This window comes from Cervus elaphus, chromosome 31, assembly GCF_910594005.1.
Source record: "Cervus elaphus chromosome 31, mCerEla1.1, whole genome shotgun sequence".
Taxonomy (NCBI): domain Eukaryota; kingdom Metazoa; phylum Chordata; class Mammalia; order Artiodactyla; family Cervidae; genus Cervus; species Cervus elaphus.
Genome location: NC_057845.1, coordinates 25,543,389 through 25,562,919, shown reverse-complemented (window position 1 = coordinate 25,562,919; position 19,531 = coordinate 25,543,389). Strand labels below are relative to the sequence as shown.

Sequence of the window (19,531 nt, the reverse complement as noted above, 5' to 3'; positions counted from 1 at the left end):
GGGTCACCAAAGTGTTGGACATGACTTAGCAACTGAACAGCAGCAGGAGGCTGTGTTAAAGATTTTAGTGTCCTTCTGCTCTAAATGCCTACTTCTAATTTCTAGATCTGGTACTGCCATTTAACTAGGATGTTATTTTCTAGTCAGCAAATACTAAAGAAGAACAAACACCATAAAAGAGCGGCTGAGAAGAGATACCCCACGTCCAAAGTCAGGAGCAGGGGCTGCACTTTGCTGGACTGACCGCGAGGAGATACCCCATGTCCAAGGTCAGAGGAACCCCAGTAAGATGGTAGGTGCTAGAGATACCCGGGGTCCAGGGGCAAAGGAGAAGCCCTAGCAAGACGGTAGGAGGGGCAAGTTCACGTCTAGAATCAAACCCCAATCCTGCCAGAGATCTTGAGAGGGCTCAAACAAACCTTGTGCACACCAGGACGCAGGGACACCAAAGAGACTGAGACACAGCTCTGGTTGAGCGTCTCCTGTGGAGGTGCTGGTCAGCAGTAGACTGCCACAGGGGCAGCGGCTCTGGGTGCAGCTGACTTGGGTAGGGCTTAAGCCCTCTTGGAGAAGGTCCACATTAACGACACCATAGAGCAGCCAGAACTTACACAGGACAGGGAAATACGCTCTTGTAGGGCACAAACAGAGCACTGTACACCAGGACCCAGGAGAGAGGAGCAGTGACCCCACAAGAGTCTGAAGCAGGCTTGCCCATGAGGGTCCAGGAGTCTCCAGCAGAGGCATGCCTTGGTGGTGCCCTGCTGCAGGGTTGGGGCACGGAGTGTAGCAGTGCATGCACGGGATCTATGGAAGGAGGTCACCATTGTCTTCATTACCTCCACCATGGTTTCAGTTCAGCTCAATTGCTCAGCCATTACCGACTCTTTGCGACCCCATGAATCGCAGTATGCCAGGCCTCCCTGTCCACCACCAATTCCTGGAGTTTACTCAAACTCATGCCCATCGAGTCAGTGATGCCATCAAGCCATCTCATTCTCTGTTATCCCCTTCTCCTCCTAGCCCCCAATTCCTCCCAGCATCAGGATCTTTCCCAATGAATCAGCTCTTCGCATGAGGTGACCAAAGTATTGGAGTTTCAGCTTCAGCCTCAGTCCTTCCAATGAACACCCAGGACTGATCTCCTTTAGGATGGACTGGTTGGATCTCCTTGCAGTCCAAGGGACTCTCAAGAGTCTTCTCCAACACCACAGTTCAAAAGCATCAATTTTTTGGTGCTCAGCTGTCTTCACAGTCCAACTCTCATCCATACACAGACACTGGAAAAACCACAGCCTTGACTAGACGGACCTTTGTTGGCAAAGTAATGACTCTGCTTTTTAATATGCTGTCTAGGTTGGTCATAACTTTCCTTCAGGCAGTAAGTGTCTTAATTTCATGGCTGAAGTCACCATCTGCAGTGATTTTGGAGCCCAAAAAATAAAGTCTGACACTGTTTCCGTTGTTTCTCCATCTATTTCCCATGAAATGATGGGACCAGATGTCATGATCTTAGTTTTCTGAATTTTGAGCTTTAAGCCAACTTTTTCACTCTCCTCTTTCACTTTCATCAGCAGGCTTTTTGGTTCCACTTCACTTTCTGCCATAAGGGTGGTGTCATCTGCATATCTGAGGTTTTTGATATTTCTCCCAGCAATCTTGTAATTCTTCCAGCCCAGCGTTTCTCATCATGTACTCTGCATAAAAGTTAAATAAGCAGGGTGACAATATACAGCCTTGACGTACTCCTTTCCCTATTTGGAAACAGTCTGTTGTTCCATGTCCAGTTCTAACTCTTGCTTCCTGACCTGTATATAAGTTTATCAAGAGGCAGGTCAGGTGGTCTGGTATTCCCATCTCTTTCAGAATTTTCCACACTTTATTGTGATCTACACAGTCAAAGGCTTTGGCATAGTCAATAAAGGGGAAATAGATGTTTTTCTGGAGCTCTCTAGCTTTTTTGATGATCCAGCAGATGTTGGCAATTTGATCTCTGGTTCCTCTGCCTTTTCTAAAACCACGTGAACAACTGGAAGTTCACGGTTCATGTATTGCTGAAGCCTGGCTTGGAAAATTTTGAGCATTACTTTACTAGTGTGTGAGATGAGTGCAATTGTGTGGTAGTTTGAGCATTCTTTGGGACTGCCTTTCTTTGGGTTTGGAATGAAAACACCTGTTCCAGACCTGTGGCCACTGCTGAGTTTTCCAAATTTGCTGGCATATTGAGTGCAGCACTTTCACAGCATCATCTTTCAGGATGTGAAAAAACTCAATTGGAATTCCATCACATCCACTAGCTTTGTTCGTAGTGATGCTTTCTAAGGCCCACTTGACGTCACATTCCAGAATGTCTGGCTCTAGGTGAGTGAACACACCATCATGATTATCTGGGTCATGAAGATCTTTTTTTGTACAGTTCTTCTGTGTACTCTTGCCACCTCTTCTTAATATCTTCTGCTTCTGTTAGGTCCATACAATTTCTGTCCTTTATCGAACGCATCTTTGTGTGAAATGTTCCCTTGGTATCTCTAATTTTCTTGAAGAGATATCTAGTCTTTCCCATTCTGTTGTTTTCCTCTATTTTTTTGCACTGATCACTGAGGAAGGCTTTCTTATCTCTCCTTGCTATTCTTTGGAACCCTGCATTCAAATGGGAATATCTTTTCCTTTCTCCTTTGCTTTTTGCTTCTCTTCTTTTCACAGATATTTGTAAGGCCTACTCAGACAACAATTTTTCCTTTTTGCATTTCTTCTCCATGGGGATGGTCTTGATCCCTGTCTCCTGTACAATGTCATGAACCTCCGTCCATAGTTCATCAGGCACTCTGTCTATTGGATCTAGTCCCTTAAATCTATTTCTCACTTCCACTGTATAATCGTAAGGGATTTGATTTAGGTCATACCTGAATGGTCTAGTGGTTTTCCCCACTTTCTTCAATTTAAGTCTGAGTTTGGCAATAAGGTGTTCATGATCTGAGCCACAGTCAGCTCCTGGTCTTGTTTTTGCTGACTGTATAGAGCTTCTCCATCTGTGGCTGCAAAAAATATAATCAATCTGATTTTGGTGTTGACCATCTGGTGATGTCCATGTGTAGAGTCTTCTCTTGTCTTGTTGGAAAAGGGTGTTTGCTATGACCAGTGCGTTCTCTTGGCAGAACTCTGTTAGCCTTTGCCCTGCTTCATTCTGTACTCCAAGGCCAAATTTGCCTGTTACTCCAGGTGTTTCTTGACTTCCTACTTTTGCATTCCCGTCCCCTATAATGAAAAGGACATCTTTTTTGGGGTGTTAGTTCTAAAAGGTCTTGTAGGTCTTCATAGAACTGTTCAACTTCAGCTTCTTCAGTGTTACTGGTTGTGGCATAGACTTGGATTACCGTGATATTGAATGGTTTGCTTTGGAAATGAACAGAGATCATTCTGTCGTTTTTGAGATTGCATCCAAGTACTGCATTTCAGACTCTTTTGTTGACCATGATGGCTACTCCATTTCTTCTAAGGGATTCCTGCCCACAGTAGTAGATATAATGGTCATCTGAGTTAAATTCACCCATTCTAGTCCATTTTAGTTCACTGATTCCTAGAATGTCGACATTCACTCTTACCATCTCCTGTTTGACCACTTCCAATTTGCCTTGATTGATGGACCTAACATTCCAGGTTCCTATGCAATATTGCTCTTTACAGCATCGGACCTTGCTTCTATCACCAGTCACATCCATAACTGGGTATTGTTTTTGCTTTGGCTCCATCCCTTCATTCTTTCTGGACTTATTTCTCCACTGATCTCCAGTAGCATATTGGGCACCTACCGACCTGGGGAGTTCCTCTTTCAGCATCCTATCATTTTGCCTTTTCACACTGTTCATGGGGTTCTCAAGGCAAGAATACTGAAGTGGGCTGCCATTCCCTTCACCAGTGGACCACATTTTGTCAGACCTCTCCGCCATGACCCGTCCATCTTGGGTGGCCCCACACAGCATGGCTTACTTAGTTTCATTGAGTTAGACAAGGCTGTGGTCCTGTTATCAGATTGGCTAGTTTTCAGTGATTATGGTTTCATTGTGTCTGTCCTTTGATGCCCTCTGGCAATACCTACCGTTTTACTTGGGTTTCTCTTACCTTGGACGTGGGGTATCTTTTTACGGCTGCTCCAATAAAGCACAGCCCCTGCTCCTTACCTTGGATGAGGGGGTATCTCCTCATGACCCCCTGACCTCAGGCATATGGTAGCTCCTCTCCCCACCATAGCAGGGAGGGGACACAGCTCCACCCATCACAGGAAAATTGGATTAAAGATTTACTGAGCATGGTCCCGCCCACAAGAACAAGACCCAGTTTTCCCCCTCAGTCAGTCTCTCCCATCAGGAAGCTTCCAAAATCCTCTTACCCTTCTCCATTAGAGGGCAGACAGACTGAAAACCACAGTCACAGAAAACTAACCAATCCAATCACATGGACCACAGCTTTGTCTAACTCAGTGAAACTATGAGCCATGCCATGTAGGGCCACCCACGACGGATGGGTCATGGTGGAGAGTTCTGACAAAATGTGGTCCACTGGAGAAGTGAATGACACACCTCTTCAGTATTCTTGCCTTGAGAACCCAATGAACAGTATGAAAAGGCAAAAATATAGGACACTGAAAGATGAACTCCCCTGGTGGACAGGTGTCTAATATGCTACTGGAGATCAGCGGAGAAATAACTCCAGAAGGAATGAAAAGATGGAGCCAAAGCAAAAACAACACCCACTTGTGGAAGCAAGGTCTGATGCTGTAAAGAGGAACCTGGAATGTTAGGTCCATGAATCAAGGCAAATTGGAAGTGGTCAAACAGGAGATGGCAAGAGTGAACTAAACATTTTAGGAATCAGCAAACTAAAATGGACTGGAATGGGTGAATTTAAATCAGATGACCCTTACATCTACTACTTTGGGCAAGAATCCTATAGAAGAAATGGAGTAGAGATCACAGTCAACAAAAGAGTCCAAAATGCAGTACTTGGATGCAATCTCAAAAATGACAAAATGATCTCTGTTCGTTTCCAAAGCAAAACATTCAATATCACAGTAATCCAAGTCTATGCCACAACCAGTAAGTAATGCTGAAGAAGCTGAAGTTGATAGATTCTGTGAAGACCTACAAGACCTTTTAGAACTAACACCCCAAAAAAGATGTCCTTTTCATTAAGGGGACTGGAATGCAAAAGTAGGAAGTCACCAAACACCTGGAGTAACAGGCAAATTTGGCCTTGGAGTACAGAATGAAGCAGGGCAAAGGCTAACAGAGTTTTGCCAAGAGAACGCACTGGTCATAGCAAACACCTTCTTCCAACAACAGAAGAGAAGACTCTACACATGGACATCACCAGATGGTCAACACTAAAATCAGGTTGATTACATTCTTTGCAGCCACAATGGAGAAGCTATATACAGTCAGCAAAAACAAGACTGTGGAGCTGACTGTGGCTAGATCTTGAACTCCTTATTGCCAAATTCAGACTTAAATTGAAGAAAGTGGGGAAAACCACTAGACCATTCAGGTATGACCTAAAAAAAATCCCTTACAATTATACAGTGGAAGTGAGAAATAGATTTCAGGGGCTAGATCTAATAGACAGAGTGCCTGATGAACGATGGACAGAGGTTCATGACACTGTACAGGAGACAGGGAACAAGACCATCCCCAAGAAAAACAAATGCAAAAAAGCAAAATGACTGTCTGAGGAAGCCTTACAAATAGCTGTGAAAAGAAGAGAAGTGAAAAGCAAAGGAGAAAAGGAAAGATCCGTTCAGTTCAGTTCAGTCGCTTAGTCGTGTCTGACTCTTTGCGACCCCATGAATCGCAGCACGCCAGGCCTCCCTGTCCATCACAAAGTCCCAGAGTTTACTCAAACTCATGCCCATAGAGTTGGTGATGCAATCCAGCCATCTCATCCTCTGTCGTCCCCTTCTCCTCCTAGCTCCCAATCCCTCCCAGCATCAGGGTCTTTTACAATGAGTCAACTCTTCGCATGAGATGACCAAAGTATTGGATTTTCAGCTTCAGCCTCAGTCCTTCCAATGAACACCCAGGACTGATCTCCTTTAGGATGGACTGGTTGGATCTCCTTGCAGTCCAAGGGACTCTCAAGAGTCTTCTCCCAACACCACAGTTCAAAAGCATCAATTTTTTGGTGCTCAGCTTTCTTCACAGTTCAACTCTCACATCCATACGTGACCACTGGCAAAACCATAGTCTTGACCAGATGGACCTTTGTTGGCAAAGTAATGTCTCTGCTTTTTAATATGCTGTCTAGGTTGGTCATAATTTTCCTTCCAAGGAGTAAGTGTCTTTTAATTTCATGGCTGCAGTCACCCTCTGCAGTGATTTTTGAGCCCCCAAAAATAAAGTCTGACACTGTTTCCACTGTCTCCCCATCTATTTCCCATGAGGTGACGGGACCAGAGGCCATGATCTTAGTTTTCTGAATGTTGAGCTTTAAGCCAACTTTTTCACTCTCCTCTTTCACTTTCATCAACAGGCTTTTTAGTTCCTCTTCACTTTCTCCTATAAGGGTGGTGTCATCTACATATCTGGTGTTAATGATATTTCTCCCAGCAATCTTGATTCCAGCTTGTGCTTCTTCCAGCCCAGCGTTTCTCATGGTATACTCTGCATATAAGTTAAATAAGCAGGGTGACAATATACAGCCTTGATGTACTTGATATACTTATTTGAATGCAGAGTTCTAAATAGCAGGGAGAGACAAGAAAGCTTTCCTCAGTGATCAGTGCAAGGAAATAGAGGACAACAATAGAAAGGGAAAGTCTAGAGATCTCTTCAAGAAAATTAGAGCTACCAAGGGTACATTTCATGCACAGATGGGTTCGATAAAGGACAGAAATTGTATGAACCTAACAGAAGCAGAAGATATTAAGAAGAGGTGGCAAGAATACACAGAAGAACTGAACAAAAAAAGATCTTCACGACCCAGATAATCATAATGGTGTGATCACTCACCTAGAGCCAGACATAATGGAATGTGAAGTCAAGTGGGCCTTAGAAAGCATCATTAAAAAAAAATAGCTAGTGGAAGTAATGGAATTTCAGTTGAGCTATTTCAAATCCTGAAAGATGATGCTGTGAAAGTGCTGCACACAATATGCCAGCAAATTTGAAAGCTCAGCAGTGGCCACAGGACTGGAAAAGGTCAGTTTTCATTCCAATCCCAAAGAATGCTCAAACTACTGCACAATTGCACTCATCTCACACTCTAGTAAAGTAATGCTCAAAATTCTCCAAGTCAGGCTTCAGCAATATGTGAACCATGAACTTCCAGATGTTCAAGCTGGTTTTAGAAAAGGTTTTAGAAAAGAACCAGAGATCAAACTGCCAACATCTGCTGGATCATCAAAAAAGCTAGAGAGCTCCAGAAAAACATATATTTCTGCTTTATTGACTATGCCAAAGCCTTTGACTGTGTGGATCACAATAAACTGTGAAAAATCCCTCAAGAGATGGGAACACCAGACCACCTGACCTGCCTCTTGAGAAACCGATATGTTGGTCAGGAAGCAAGAGTTAGAACTGGACATGGAACAACAGACTGTTTCCAAATAGGAAAAGGAGTACGTCAAGGCTGTATATTGTCACCCTGCTTATTTAACTTATATGCAGATTACAGCATGAGATACGCTGGGCTGGAAGAAGCACCAGCTGGAATCAAGATTGCTGGGAGAAATATCAATAACCTCAGATATGCAGATGACACCACCCTTATAACAGAAAGTTAAGAGGAACCAAAAAGCCTGTTGATGAAAGTGAAAGAGTGTGAAAAAGTTGGCTTAAAGCTCAACATTCAGAAAACTAACATCATGGCATCTGGTCCCATCATTTCATGGGAAATAACTGGAGAAACAGTGTCAGACTTTATTTTTGGGGGCTCAAAAATCACTGCAGAGGGTGACTGCAGCCACAAAATTAAAAGACGCTTAGTTTTCAGAAGGAAAGTTATGACCAACCTAGACAGCATATTAAAAAGCAGAGACATTACTTTGCCAACAAAGGTCTGTCTAGTCAACGCTATGGTTTTTCCAGTGGTCATGTATGGATGTGAGAGTTGGATGATAAAGAAAGCTGAGTACCAAAGAATTGATGTTTTTGAACTGTGCTGTTGGAGAAGATTCTTGAGAGTCCCTTGGACTCCAAGGAGATTCAAGCAGTCCATCCTCAGGGATATCAGTTCATTGGTAGGACTGATGTTGAAGCTGAAACTCCAATACTTTGGCCACGTGATGCGACGAGCTGACTCATTTGAAAAGCCCCTGACCCTGGGAAAAATTGAAGGCAGAAGGAGAAGGGGATGACACAGGATGAGTGGATGGATGGCATTACCGACTCAATGGACATGAGTTGGGTTAACCCCGGGAGTTGTTGATAGTTGGGGAGGCCTGGCGTGCTGCAGTCCATGGGGTTGCAAATAGTTGGACATGACTCAGTGACTGAACTGAACTGAACGAAGATGAAATACGTATAGGTTTACTAGAATACATTTTTCTGGATATAGAGCAGTAAAATAAAATTTAGAAGACCTCATTATACAATGCAATTTCCTTCTCCAGGGGATCATCCCGACCCAGGGATCAAACCCGGGTCTCCCACATTGCAGGCAGATGCTTTACCCTCTGAGCCACCAGGGAAGCCCTTATTATACAAAATACACTAGTTATTTTATTTTCTCTAAGAATTGGGGAATCAAGGTACAGTAGGGGTCTTTCTCAAACAATACTAGTCACAACCTTGATAGACTTCAACCATCATGACTCTTTTAATGTTTTATTCCTTGGTTTGGATTGTTTTTCAATTTCAATTATGGAATTTTACTTTTTCCCACAACTTAATACTATATTTATAACCCCTTCGGTCCGTTCTGACTATTTATACCACGATATAAATGTTTCTCTGCTCCTTAAATCAATTGTTCCAGAAGAGCTGCCTGTAGACAAATTTAATCTCTTTGGTTTACAGTTGTTTTCAAAATAATTTAGAAGTCCCTCCTGTAATTCCTGACATATTTAGTGGTATTCTGTATTTCTCATCATGTTTTTAGAGAAAGTAGGGTAAATATGTCATAACACAGTCACATTTGGTAAATCTAATTACTTGGGTATTAACACTAAACACCTTCAGTTTTTTTCTGAAGGCAATATATACTGCTCTAAGGCAACATGTTTCTGTTCTGAAGCTGGTGGTAGCTACAGTAGAATAGAGATGAGTGTTTCTTTAAATAGAATAACTGTACTGTGGGTTTTCAATGCTAGTGTTTGGTGACCACTAATTTCATATCTTAGCAGGCAAAACTGTATTTTATTCATTATGAGTGAAGCACATTCTGAGACTCTTAAAGGTGACTGCATGAAATATAAGGGCAAAAATGGATACTTCTCTGAACTCCACAGGACAGAAACTAACATGCACACTTGAAACAGTTTTGTTTTTACTGCTCAATTCCTTTCATGAACTATGGGATTTCTCCTGGTTTTGTCATTTGGGACTGAAGCTACTTAGTAGCCACAAGGAGTATGACCAGAGATTCCCTGGTACTCAGAGCAATTGCAAAGAGAGGTCTGCACTCTGGTACATATTCATAAAGCACACCTAACACTCTAAATGTAATGGAAATCACACTATGACTCTTTTTTGCATCATGGCATTCCCATTACACCATGGGCCGCACATCCCAAGCTGCCAAAGAAGTTTCTTTAGGGAGGCATGCCAGATCCTGATGCTGCCCTCGGTGTGTTCTGGAGGAATGACGTGGTATCTTATATTATGCACAAATCCAGAAGATTATTTTACTGGTACAAAAAGAGTAATCTAAAATTCACAATTATCTCATATTTTTAAAAATCACATAGTATCTGTAACAGTGACTGTTTTATTCATATATATATTTATTTTATATATATAAATGTATATACATATACACACATATATAAATATGTGTATGTGAGTATGTTTGGGTGTATTCATATAATATACAGATACTTGAATGAGATTTCAATATTTTCTAAAAGATGTTTCATTTTCCGGTATCTTGAGGATCTCCATTTTCCTCCAATTTTCTGTCACTGTTTTAATATTTCTCTTTCAATTTTCCACAGCTGCCCTGTGATATTTTCCTTACTTTTCTTTACTCCATCATCTTTATCATCTCCAATTTCCTCCTTTCTAATGTTTTCTCGACTACTTCTGTGATACAGATCTAGTCATGTTTTAACTAAAGTTAACTAAATTACTCCAGCTAAAGAGGCCCTTGGTTCTTAAAGCTGAAGAAACATGAATATCGTAGCAAAATCATTAATTAACTTTTTAAAAATTTTTGATTCCGTGTGTATAACTAGCAAGCTAGTCTTTTTATCATGAGCTAAAACTGCAAGTAGCTCAATCTGAATTTTTTTTTTGAAGTAGAAGACCAGTGAAATGACTTCAGTGTACTCTCTAATTTTTAAAAGCCTTACCTTATGTCATGCACATAATAAATATTTGATAAAGGCATCACAATGGAATGAATGATAAACTTTAGATGGATATAATCTCCAACAGATTTTGAGAAAGAGTAATTTTTAACATTTTGATGAAAGGCAAAATCTTATAAGTATATAGGAATGAAGCAGGTAAATTGTTTCAAAAGTTTAATTTTCTTCAAATCAAAGATTTCATCTGAAAGAACCAGAAAACAAGACAATTCTAGTCTATTCAGCTTACTACAAGTAATAAGTGACCATCCTATATGGCCTGGTGTTTGGTATTAGCAAAAATATTTAAAAGCAAGGAAAGAGTAGATAATAAATAGCAATTTATAAATTAAAAGAGAGTTTTACCAAAGACAGTCAGCTCTGCTGGATCACTGTCTCTCTCTCCCACCATGTTGGTGCCCACACAGGTATACATCCCAGCATCACTCTTTCTGGTATTGGAGATCATTAGTTTTCCACCACGGATCTGTTAAAATTGGAGGGGAAAAAAAGAAAGAAAATAAAAGAAAATGGAAAAGAAAAGAAACAGAGAAAGAAAGATCATTAATAAAAATCTTGAAAAATTAAGCACATATTTTTTTCTCTAAAAGAAATAGTTGAGTGTCTAAGACACAAAACTCTCCCACTCTCTTGGCATCTTTTAAATTCTGCTTCCATGTAAGCCTCCATATTCTCTTTCTAGAGAATGCTTCTTTAAATCAGTCTTTCTCTTGCCTAATCCTATTTCGAGACTGGTGACTGCTGCCATTAAACCTCATGGTTGGTCTTCACTCTGAAATTCTGTTGAATGAATTTCTATCGACATCTGTCATCAGAAAGAAGCACTAGATATTGTATTTGGATAATATAATGAGATCCAATTCACTCAGAAAAATTCAGTGAGTATTTGTTGAGTACTTCTATTGGCTGGGCAGTGTTCTAGGTTCTTGAGATTCAGTAGTAAATCAAATAGCAAAAATCTCTGTCTTCATGGGGTATTTGTTAGCATTAAAATTATCTTTGTCTCATCTTAACTGTATTTATAAGACAACTTTTGAAGAGGGATGTGAGGTTGAATAAAAAAAAATAATTTTTTTGAATGATGAGTATGACTTGGTACAAACTTGGCTTTGCATAGGTGGCCCCTAAATGTTTCTTAAATAAGAAGCATTTCTGTTTGAATAAACAAATATAGTGATGTTAAAATATTGTTTGTTAAGAGGATACTACAGCAGAATAAGCTTTTCAGTAAGTGTATCATCAACTTACAGGTTCTTTTCCAATTTTGAGGTTTTTTTTTTTTTTTTAATCTCTCTTAAAGAGATATGAGGTAAGAATATGAGGGTTTCCTCCTTTACTTTTTCATTTCACAGGCAGACAAAACTCAAGTAGGTATGTTTTCATCAGACGTATTTCAGGCTCTAAAACTAGCCATGTCGTAACAAAGTATTTTCAACAGTTTTTATACTTAGGAAGAAAAGATCATCAACCTTTTCTCAACTAAATGCAGTAGAATAAATGATAGGTTACAAACCATGGAGGCCATTTTCTTCCCCTTGAAGATGAAACCAACAGTATGATTTGATTTGTTCAGTGGAACTAAAGCAGCATCTCACCAGAAGAAAGGTACTTGCACATAGGGACTTGACTGCTTGCTGCAGTAGGAACCCTGAGACCACTATGGGAATGAGCCCAAGCTGAGTGCATGCTAAGCCACTTCAGTCGTGTCTGCCTCTTTGCGACCCCATGGACTATAGCTCACCAGGCTCCTCGGTCCATGGAATTCTCCAGGCAAGAATACTGGAATAGGTTGACATGCCCTCCTCCAGGGGATCTTGCCAACCCAGGAATCAAACCCATGTCTCTTATGTCTCCTGCATTGGCAGGCAGGTTCTTTACCACTGGTGCCACCTGGGGAACCCCTAGCTAAGCTAGTCTGCTGGAAAATGAGAGGCTATGAGGAGAAGAACCAAGATGGCTGGCTTGCAAGGTAGTCAATGGCCAGACATGTTAGTTTGGGAAAGTTATCCTAGGTCATTCAGCTGCCAGCACACTTTCAGACAAGCCACAGAAGTTGGAGAATGCCTAGCAAAGATCAACCAACGTGGCCAAGAGCAAATAACTGCCAATTCACGCACAGAGTAACAGAGTAAGTGCAATGGTTGTATTGTGGGATGATTTGTTACAAAGCAAAAATTTAATGATTACGAACATGAAAAAGAAAGTATTTAACAGAAGCACGTTTTCCTAAGTTTGGTAGCCAAGCACAGACCATTGGGAACCAAATGATTTTTCACTGTAGATCTCCACTGTCCACAGTTCAAACCAGAATACTCATGTGAATATGCTGTGATCTTTTGCATGGCCTCTCTGGTTCTGTGTTATGATGTAATCACAATGTACACATAAGAATAAAATCTCACTTATATATTTAGAGATAATAGACACCCAGACTATATGGACATTTTAATAGAAATGGCACATTTGTCCTGTTAAATGACATATTATTTTAAATAAAATATATTTATTCTTAGTTATTGTACTGAGTACAAAAATTGTACTAAGAACAATGTCAGAAGGTTGAGGCATTATCTACTATTTCAGTGACCAGCTCTCACAAACTCTACATACTAATGTTGAGTAGATCCTCTGAAAAAATAATCTGTATACCATTTCTATATCTGTATACCATCTCTAACTTTTTACCATTTTCTGGGTGTTTCGTCTTGTTAGTAATCAGCTGATTAATGAGGACCAATTTCCCTTGAAAACGGATTATTTTTCTTTAAGGGTTAAACTGCAGAACTTGGCAGTTATTTTAACATTGATTTTACTTTACATCTCTTAAACTTAGAAATGAATTCTCATAATATTTTAGTTATAAATATTACATTGGAAAAACTGGAAAAGAGTTTGAAATATTCATCAACACAAATTATTTCCTTTTATAATTTTGAAAGTAGCATGAAAAGAAATGTTTTAGTTAATACAGTTTATGGTCATCATTTACACTTTGACACTTATGTACTGCATGATCAATAAATGCATCTGGAGTTCCTAAAAAGAGCTTTGACATCAATATTCTAGTACAAAGATATATTTACATATTCAGATTGGTCCAGTTATTAATATAGCATATGCACTTTATTTATATAATTTTTGTCTCTTTGAAGCCTCACTCCAAAGTTTTCATTTGGGTATCCTTTTTCAGTCTTTTCAATATAGTGTAAGTAGTAGTTAGCACTCAAATAGAGTTATATAACTTTATTAATGATAAATAACAAATAATGTAAATACAAATAATATAAATAAAATACGTCCATTTTAAAGCTTGGTATCCAACCCCTCTGGGCATCCGCTCTAATTTTACTCACACTTATTCTTTCTTCCTTGTCATCAATTCGAATTTTGTCTTTTTTCCAGTAGATAGTAGGTTCTGGGTGTCCCCGGGGAGGCTGGCATTCCAGGATTGCAGGCTCTCCGGCTGCCACTACAACATCTGTGGGATTTTGCCGGAAGTCATCTCGTAACACTGAAGAAAAACAATTGCAGTAAAAGAAAACTCAGTGATAGTAACTTTAGGTTTCTCTTGCAAAAGGTAACTTCAAGTCTTAAACATGCCCATCTTAAAATATGTCAGAGCCAACCTGAGTGCTCATCAACAGAGAAGTGACTAGTTATATGATTATGAATCTCTTCTATAAAATCTGAGTTTAAAATGAGACAAGCTGGAGGAAAATAAGATGAGAAACACTCATGATGCAGTTTTGAAATTTAATACAAACTCAAGGTACAAAACTTTTTAGGTAATATGACCCCATTTTTCCGTTCAAAAAGCATATATGTATACATACATGTATATAAATACATTAACATTAATTGCTATGCTTGTTAAACTTAAAGCCCTGAAACATGCCATATGCACATGGTCTGGGAGCATGTATGCACATCAGTCGGGGAGGGGAAGTGGAGTGAGAACTCTCTGAGAAACGCTTTCTGGTGACATGAATATGGACAGGATCCACACTGTTTTCATTACACTTCCAAAGATAGATTCATTGTTCACCCTTGTAACGCACTAGCACCCACATACACAGGGCTACATTTTCATTCTGTCTGCATCTCCACCTGCCGAGCGACATCTGGGCAGCGTGACATTCGGAGCAGAGATATCCCTTATAGCAGCTTTGCCAGTCTGAATTTCCCCTCCTTTCATTAGGAGAACAGCAGGTTGGACCTCCGTTGTAACCTCCGAAAATCTGGCATGCCTGGCTCTCCAAATGTCACCTATCTATCTCTGTACTTTTCTTCCCCTGGCAAGATGAAAAGCCTGGAGAAATGGCTCCCTCCTATCAGACTGCAGAATGCTGATTTATTTAGCAAACAAGGACTATATCTATTTTAGGCTAAACATTCGAAAAAGTATTTGAGAAAACCGGTGAAGGAGGTTAAGGGGTGCAACCTACCAGTTATAAAATAAATCAGTTACAAGAAAGTAACAGACAGCAGAGGGAATATAGTCCATGTTTTATAATAACTTTGTATCATGTGTAATCTATAAAAATATTGAATCTCTACGTTGTACACCTGAAACTAATGTGATAGTGTAAGTCAACAATACTTCAATGAAAATATAGTTGAAAGCAGCTACTATACCATATAAGACAACAGCCTCTGCTTTTTATAACTGCTTTGAAATTTTCTATTCTTTAATATTCTAACACTGACAAGTTTTTATCCCAATATACTTTGGGCTACAACAACCACACATTCACACAAATACATGTGTGCATATGTATGTATATGTATATGCATGTACACACACATACACTTTATATATGTAAATTGGTCAAGCTATTTGAAACTGGTCAAGTTATTTGAAATCAAAATTGGGCAGCTTGTGCTAGCTTGTTATGTAAATCATCTGCTGCAAACATGGATTAGGTCAAGCCAACTGCCTTTGATGTTCCATAATGAGACCCACTTCAGCACTCTGCTTCTTTGTTGGGCTAAGTCTCCAGGTTAATTGTCCTTCTCCAAATAAATAAAAATCCCCTGTCCTGAAAATAGGTCCAGAGAGAAAACTGAGTGACTTTTAGGGCTTTTCTTTTCTTGTCTCTTGCAACAACATAGTTTTCCATCTTAATGAAGTCATGGCCTTTTATGAGATTAGAGAACCTTGTCTCCTTATTGAAGGAACCATAAGAAAAAAGTGAGCACAAATTGCTCACTCTCAGTTTATAAGCTGATTAATTTACTGCTTTAGCTGCTGTGGAAATGTGTTCCATTTGAGCAGAGTGAACTGCATATTTTTTGAGCTCTCTTGTCTAACTGGCAAGAAAGATGTGATTTATATGCATAGGGGTTTGCTTCTGAATGGGCTGAGAGAAGTGTGCATAAATGTGATGTTCCAACAGGAGGGGAAAAGGGGTTAACACTGTGGCTCCCTACTGCAGGTAAATCCTCAAGGGAGAGCGAGCTGGCGATTCATTTATATTCTAAATAGAGAACAGCTGCCTATTTATGCAATGTTAAGACCTGCAAAAATATGGTAACAGGGTGGTGAGCACCCCTACAATATCCGGTACTGGCAGCAAATGGTGTTTTGGCAGGCCCTCAATCTGTTCCAAAATGACACATGTGGCCAGTTGGAGGACCTTCTCCAGAATGGTCTCCTCACAAATCATAAGCCAAAAAGCCTCCGCTCAAATGGCACTTAAGACCACTGCAAATCATTCAGAAACACAGTATTACATCAATTTGCAACAAGCCAAATTAAGACAGAAAAAAAAAAGGTCCTTTGACATGGGGGACAAAGAAGGAGAAAAATATCATAACAAACTAAGGGCTGCTACTCTTAAACAATATAACATGTGTTTATGGCATTCACACAAAAAAAGAAAATGACTCTAATTTGCAAATGAAGCCAAGAAATTGAACATCAACTGTAATTTTAGGCTTTCAGACTATTCACCCAGAGAGTAGGGTGAGATAATAGTATAATTGGCACTGTACCCTCTTCAACTTGTAAAAGACTCTTTTGGGGGTTTGTAGAGTAATTCATTTTTGCTCAGTGATACCATTTCTTTCACCCTGTGTATTTGGGGGTACTAAAATATTTTCTTTTCTCTCAAATAAAACATTTTGGAGAAAAATAACCCTTTCATCAGAGTCTAGCACAGCAACAAAGAATCTTAGGAATAAGTCTTTTTTCTTTTTTTGGTCTTGGAAAGTTGTTGTTTTAATTGAGGGATAATTACAATATTGTTGTAGCCGATTTCTTCCATCTATCAACATGGATTAGCCATAGGTAGACATTTGTCCCCTCCCTTTTGAAACTCCCTTCAAACTCCCACCCCATCCTACCCCTCTAGGTTTCTCTCCTTCCCACCTGGAAAAAGTAATTTTTTACTCTTCTCAAATTATATAAATGTTGTGACACTTGCTTATGTGTGTCTGAGGTTTGTATATCCCTTAGCAAGTATTAAAAAAGTAAAATTAAATAGTGTTTACCTATTTTGGCTAATTCTTAGTTTCTGTCTTGGATTTTGCCCTGTGCTTTATTACAAGTGATTAAAAAAAAAATGGAGGTGTTCTTTATAGTAAAGGATTTATATATGTGAGATAAAGGGAACTGAAACAGTTCCATAAATGTAAAAAAGTAAAGCAAATCCAAATTGAGTCTATTTTTTTTTTCTCATTAAGCCCCTATTCTAGAAACACACACACACACAACTAAAATCTGAGAGCCACATTTTCACTGTGGCTTGAGAAGTAAGCCAAAACAAGAACATGCAGCAATATGTGTATTACCTAGAGCTCCAAACAAAAATAGGGTGAAGAGAAATAAACATGAACTGAAAAGAATCTGGTTAAAATGACAAGAGCTGGGAGCGGGGTAGTGGTAAGTTGTACTTTAAAGAAAAAAAAATATAATAGGTAAACTTTTGATATAGTATGTGCTTTGCAGATCTAAGTTAAGGATACAAGGGCTCAAATCTCCATGGGGAAAAACAGAAATGTAGTTGGCTAGAACCCAAATATTCATTTCTGTATATGAGCTGAAAAGCAGAAATGAGAACTCACTGACCTAGTTATAGCCTGGATTAGGCCTGAATTCCTTTTACATTAACATGCACAGTGACTTAGACAGTTATTCTGGAACATCAGTAGACTCAGAATTACTACTGTGTTTGATATGATAAGAGTTCACATTCATGACATAAATATCTATAACAAATTATTTCAGTTCTACAGGAAGATACTGAATACTACAATGTACTTCGCACAGTCTTATAAAATGGTTAAGGAATACTGTATTAAATAAAGATGACATGATGGTGCCCGTGGTAGGCTTTGGAATGACACATTTATTGTGGTAGGTAAGTTCAGAGCGTGAATCCTGTATATCTGACTCTAGAAGGAAATGGCAACCCACTCCAGTGTTCCTGCCTGGAGAATCCCAGGGACAGAGGAGCCTGGTGGGCTGCCGTCTATGGGGTCGCACAGAGTCGGACACGACTGAAGCGACTTAGCAGCAGCAGCAGCAGAACCTACACATAGTCATTATGCTACAATGATCTGTAACATCACCTGCACCTATTTTTCCTGTCACCACTGTCCTAGTTGAGTGTGTCTTATCTCTTCCTTAATTACTTCAAGAGTATTCTATTTAAACTTGTCTTCTGATTTCTCTTTCAATCTCTCTACTGTGGTATTATGAGTTTGCTAAAGTGCACATGTGATCACATCCATTACTTTTTCATAACTTTTAAAAGGCTCTTAAGAAAAAATCCTCTTCTTAATGTGACATCAGAGTTGTATAGAATCAGGTCACCACTTATATTTTCAGGCTCATCACATACATTCCAGCAACCCTCCTATACTAGACACACAGAGGACCATCTCATTATCAATGTACATTAGCATATATAATTTTTCTACTTTAAAACCTTCCCTAGGTAACTCTTTGTCCCCATACTTCTCCCTATTTCTTTCTTTAAACACATTCTGTCCTTTGGTGTCACTTCACTCATCTGAGATTTCCTTTTATATGTACATTGGACTAGGTGGTGGTGGTTTAGTCACTAAGCTGCGTTTGACTCTTTGTGACCCCATGGACTGTAGCCCGCCAGGCTCCTCTGTCCATGGGATTTCCCAGGCAAGAATACTGGAGTGGGTTGCCATTCTCTTCTCCCGGGGATCTTCCCAATCTGGTGATCAAATCCACGTCTCTTGTATTACAGGCGGATTCTTCACCACTGAGCCACCAAGGAAGCCCCAACACTGGACTAGATAAACCTCCAAAGGGCTCCCATCTTGAAGGGCATCAGATGAGTTCATCAAGTATACTTGAAAGGTTGACTGAATTGATGAACTCCTCTTCAAAAGGGGTGTGTTGCAGTCTTTTTCTTATTGTATAAAAGAGACTGCTGTGTCTTAATTTGATTTCAAAATGTGAGTTCTGAAGAACAATTTCGTTGGTACGATTTAGGAGACAGTGCGTTTTCCTTGACCACCTGCAAGATCGCATCTCTCAAAAATAAAAGCCAGGCAGCTCAAAAAGTTCAGAAACCAGTCCTTCAAAGAAACAACATATATATGTACAACCAATAAAATTGCTACAAAAAATGATCATATACCATAGTAAATATTACAGTGGGCTAGGAAAGAAGTGAGAGCCATTCCTACAAGTGGTACACGTTATTTTCCCATCCTCAGCAGCAGCAGCCCCAGCACCACCTCTCACCACGGGGGATGAGCAGGTGTAATCCCAGCCAGCCTGAAGCTCAGGTCCTCGACTCTGCTTCCCAGGGAAGCGCACTCTCTCTCTCCCAGCCGCACCAAATGGCTGCTATCAGCAGCCATGCTGTGACCCCAGGGGGAGCGCCAGTCTCTAAAACTAAGACTCTGCACACTAGGAAAAAAAAACAACAACAAACCATCTGGGTTCTTGATACCATAACTGAACAAATCAATCCTGAAGACTGTGTCAAATCAGGACTTTCTACTCCTGTGATCCAAAGAAATTCT

General features: G+C 39.9%; 1 protein-coding gene across 6 annotated transcripts in view; it reads right to left on the bottom strand.

Annotated features, from left to right (window-relative positions):
- ROBO2 (roundabout guidance receptor 2) overlaps window positions 1–19,531 on the bottom strand; it is a 647,901-nt gene that overhangs the window by 182,351 nt on the left and 446,019 nt on the right. For all 6 annotated transcript variants that reach the window (XM_043893217.1, XM_043893216.1, XM_043893218.1 and 3 more), the window contains exons 3-4: window positions 13,873–14,030; window positions 10,865–10,985 (exon numbers count right to left, since the gene is read on the bottom strand). In XM_043893217.1, coding sequence (XP_043749152.1) covers window positions 10,865–10,985; window positions 13,873–14,030 — 279 coding nt within the window. The remainder of the gene's footprint in view (window positions 1–10,864; window positions 10,986–13,872; window positions 14,031–19,531) is intronic.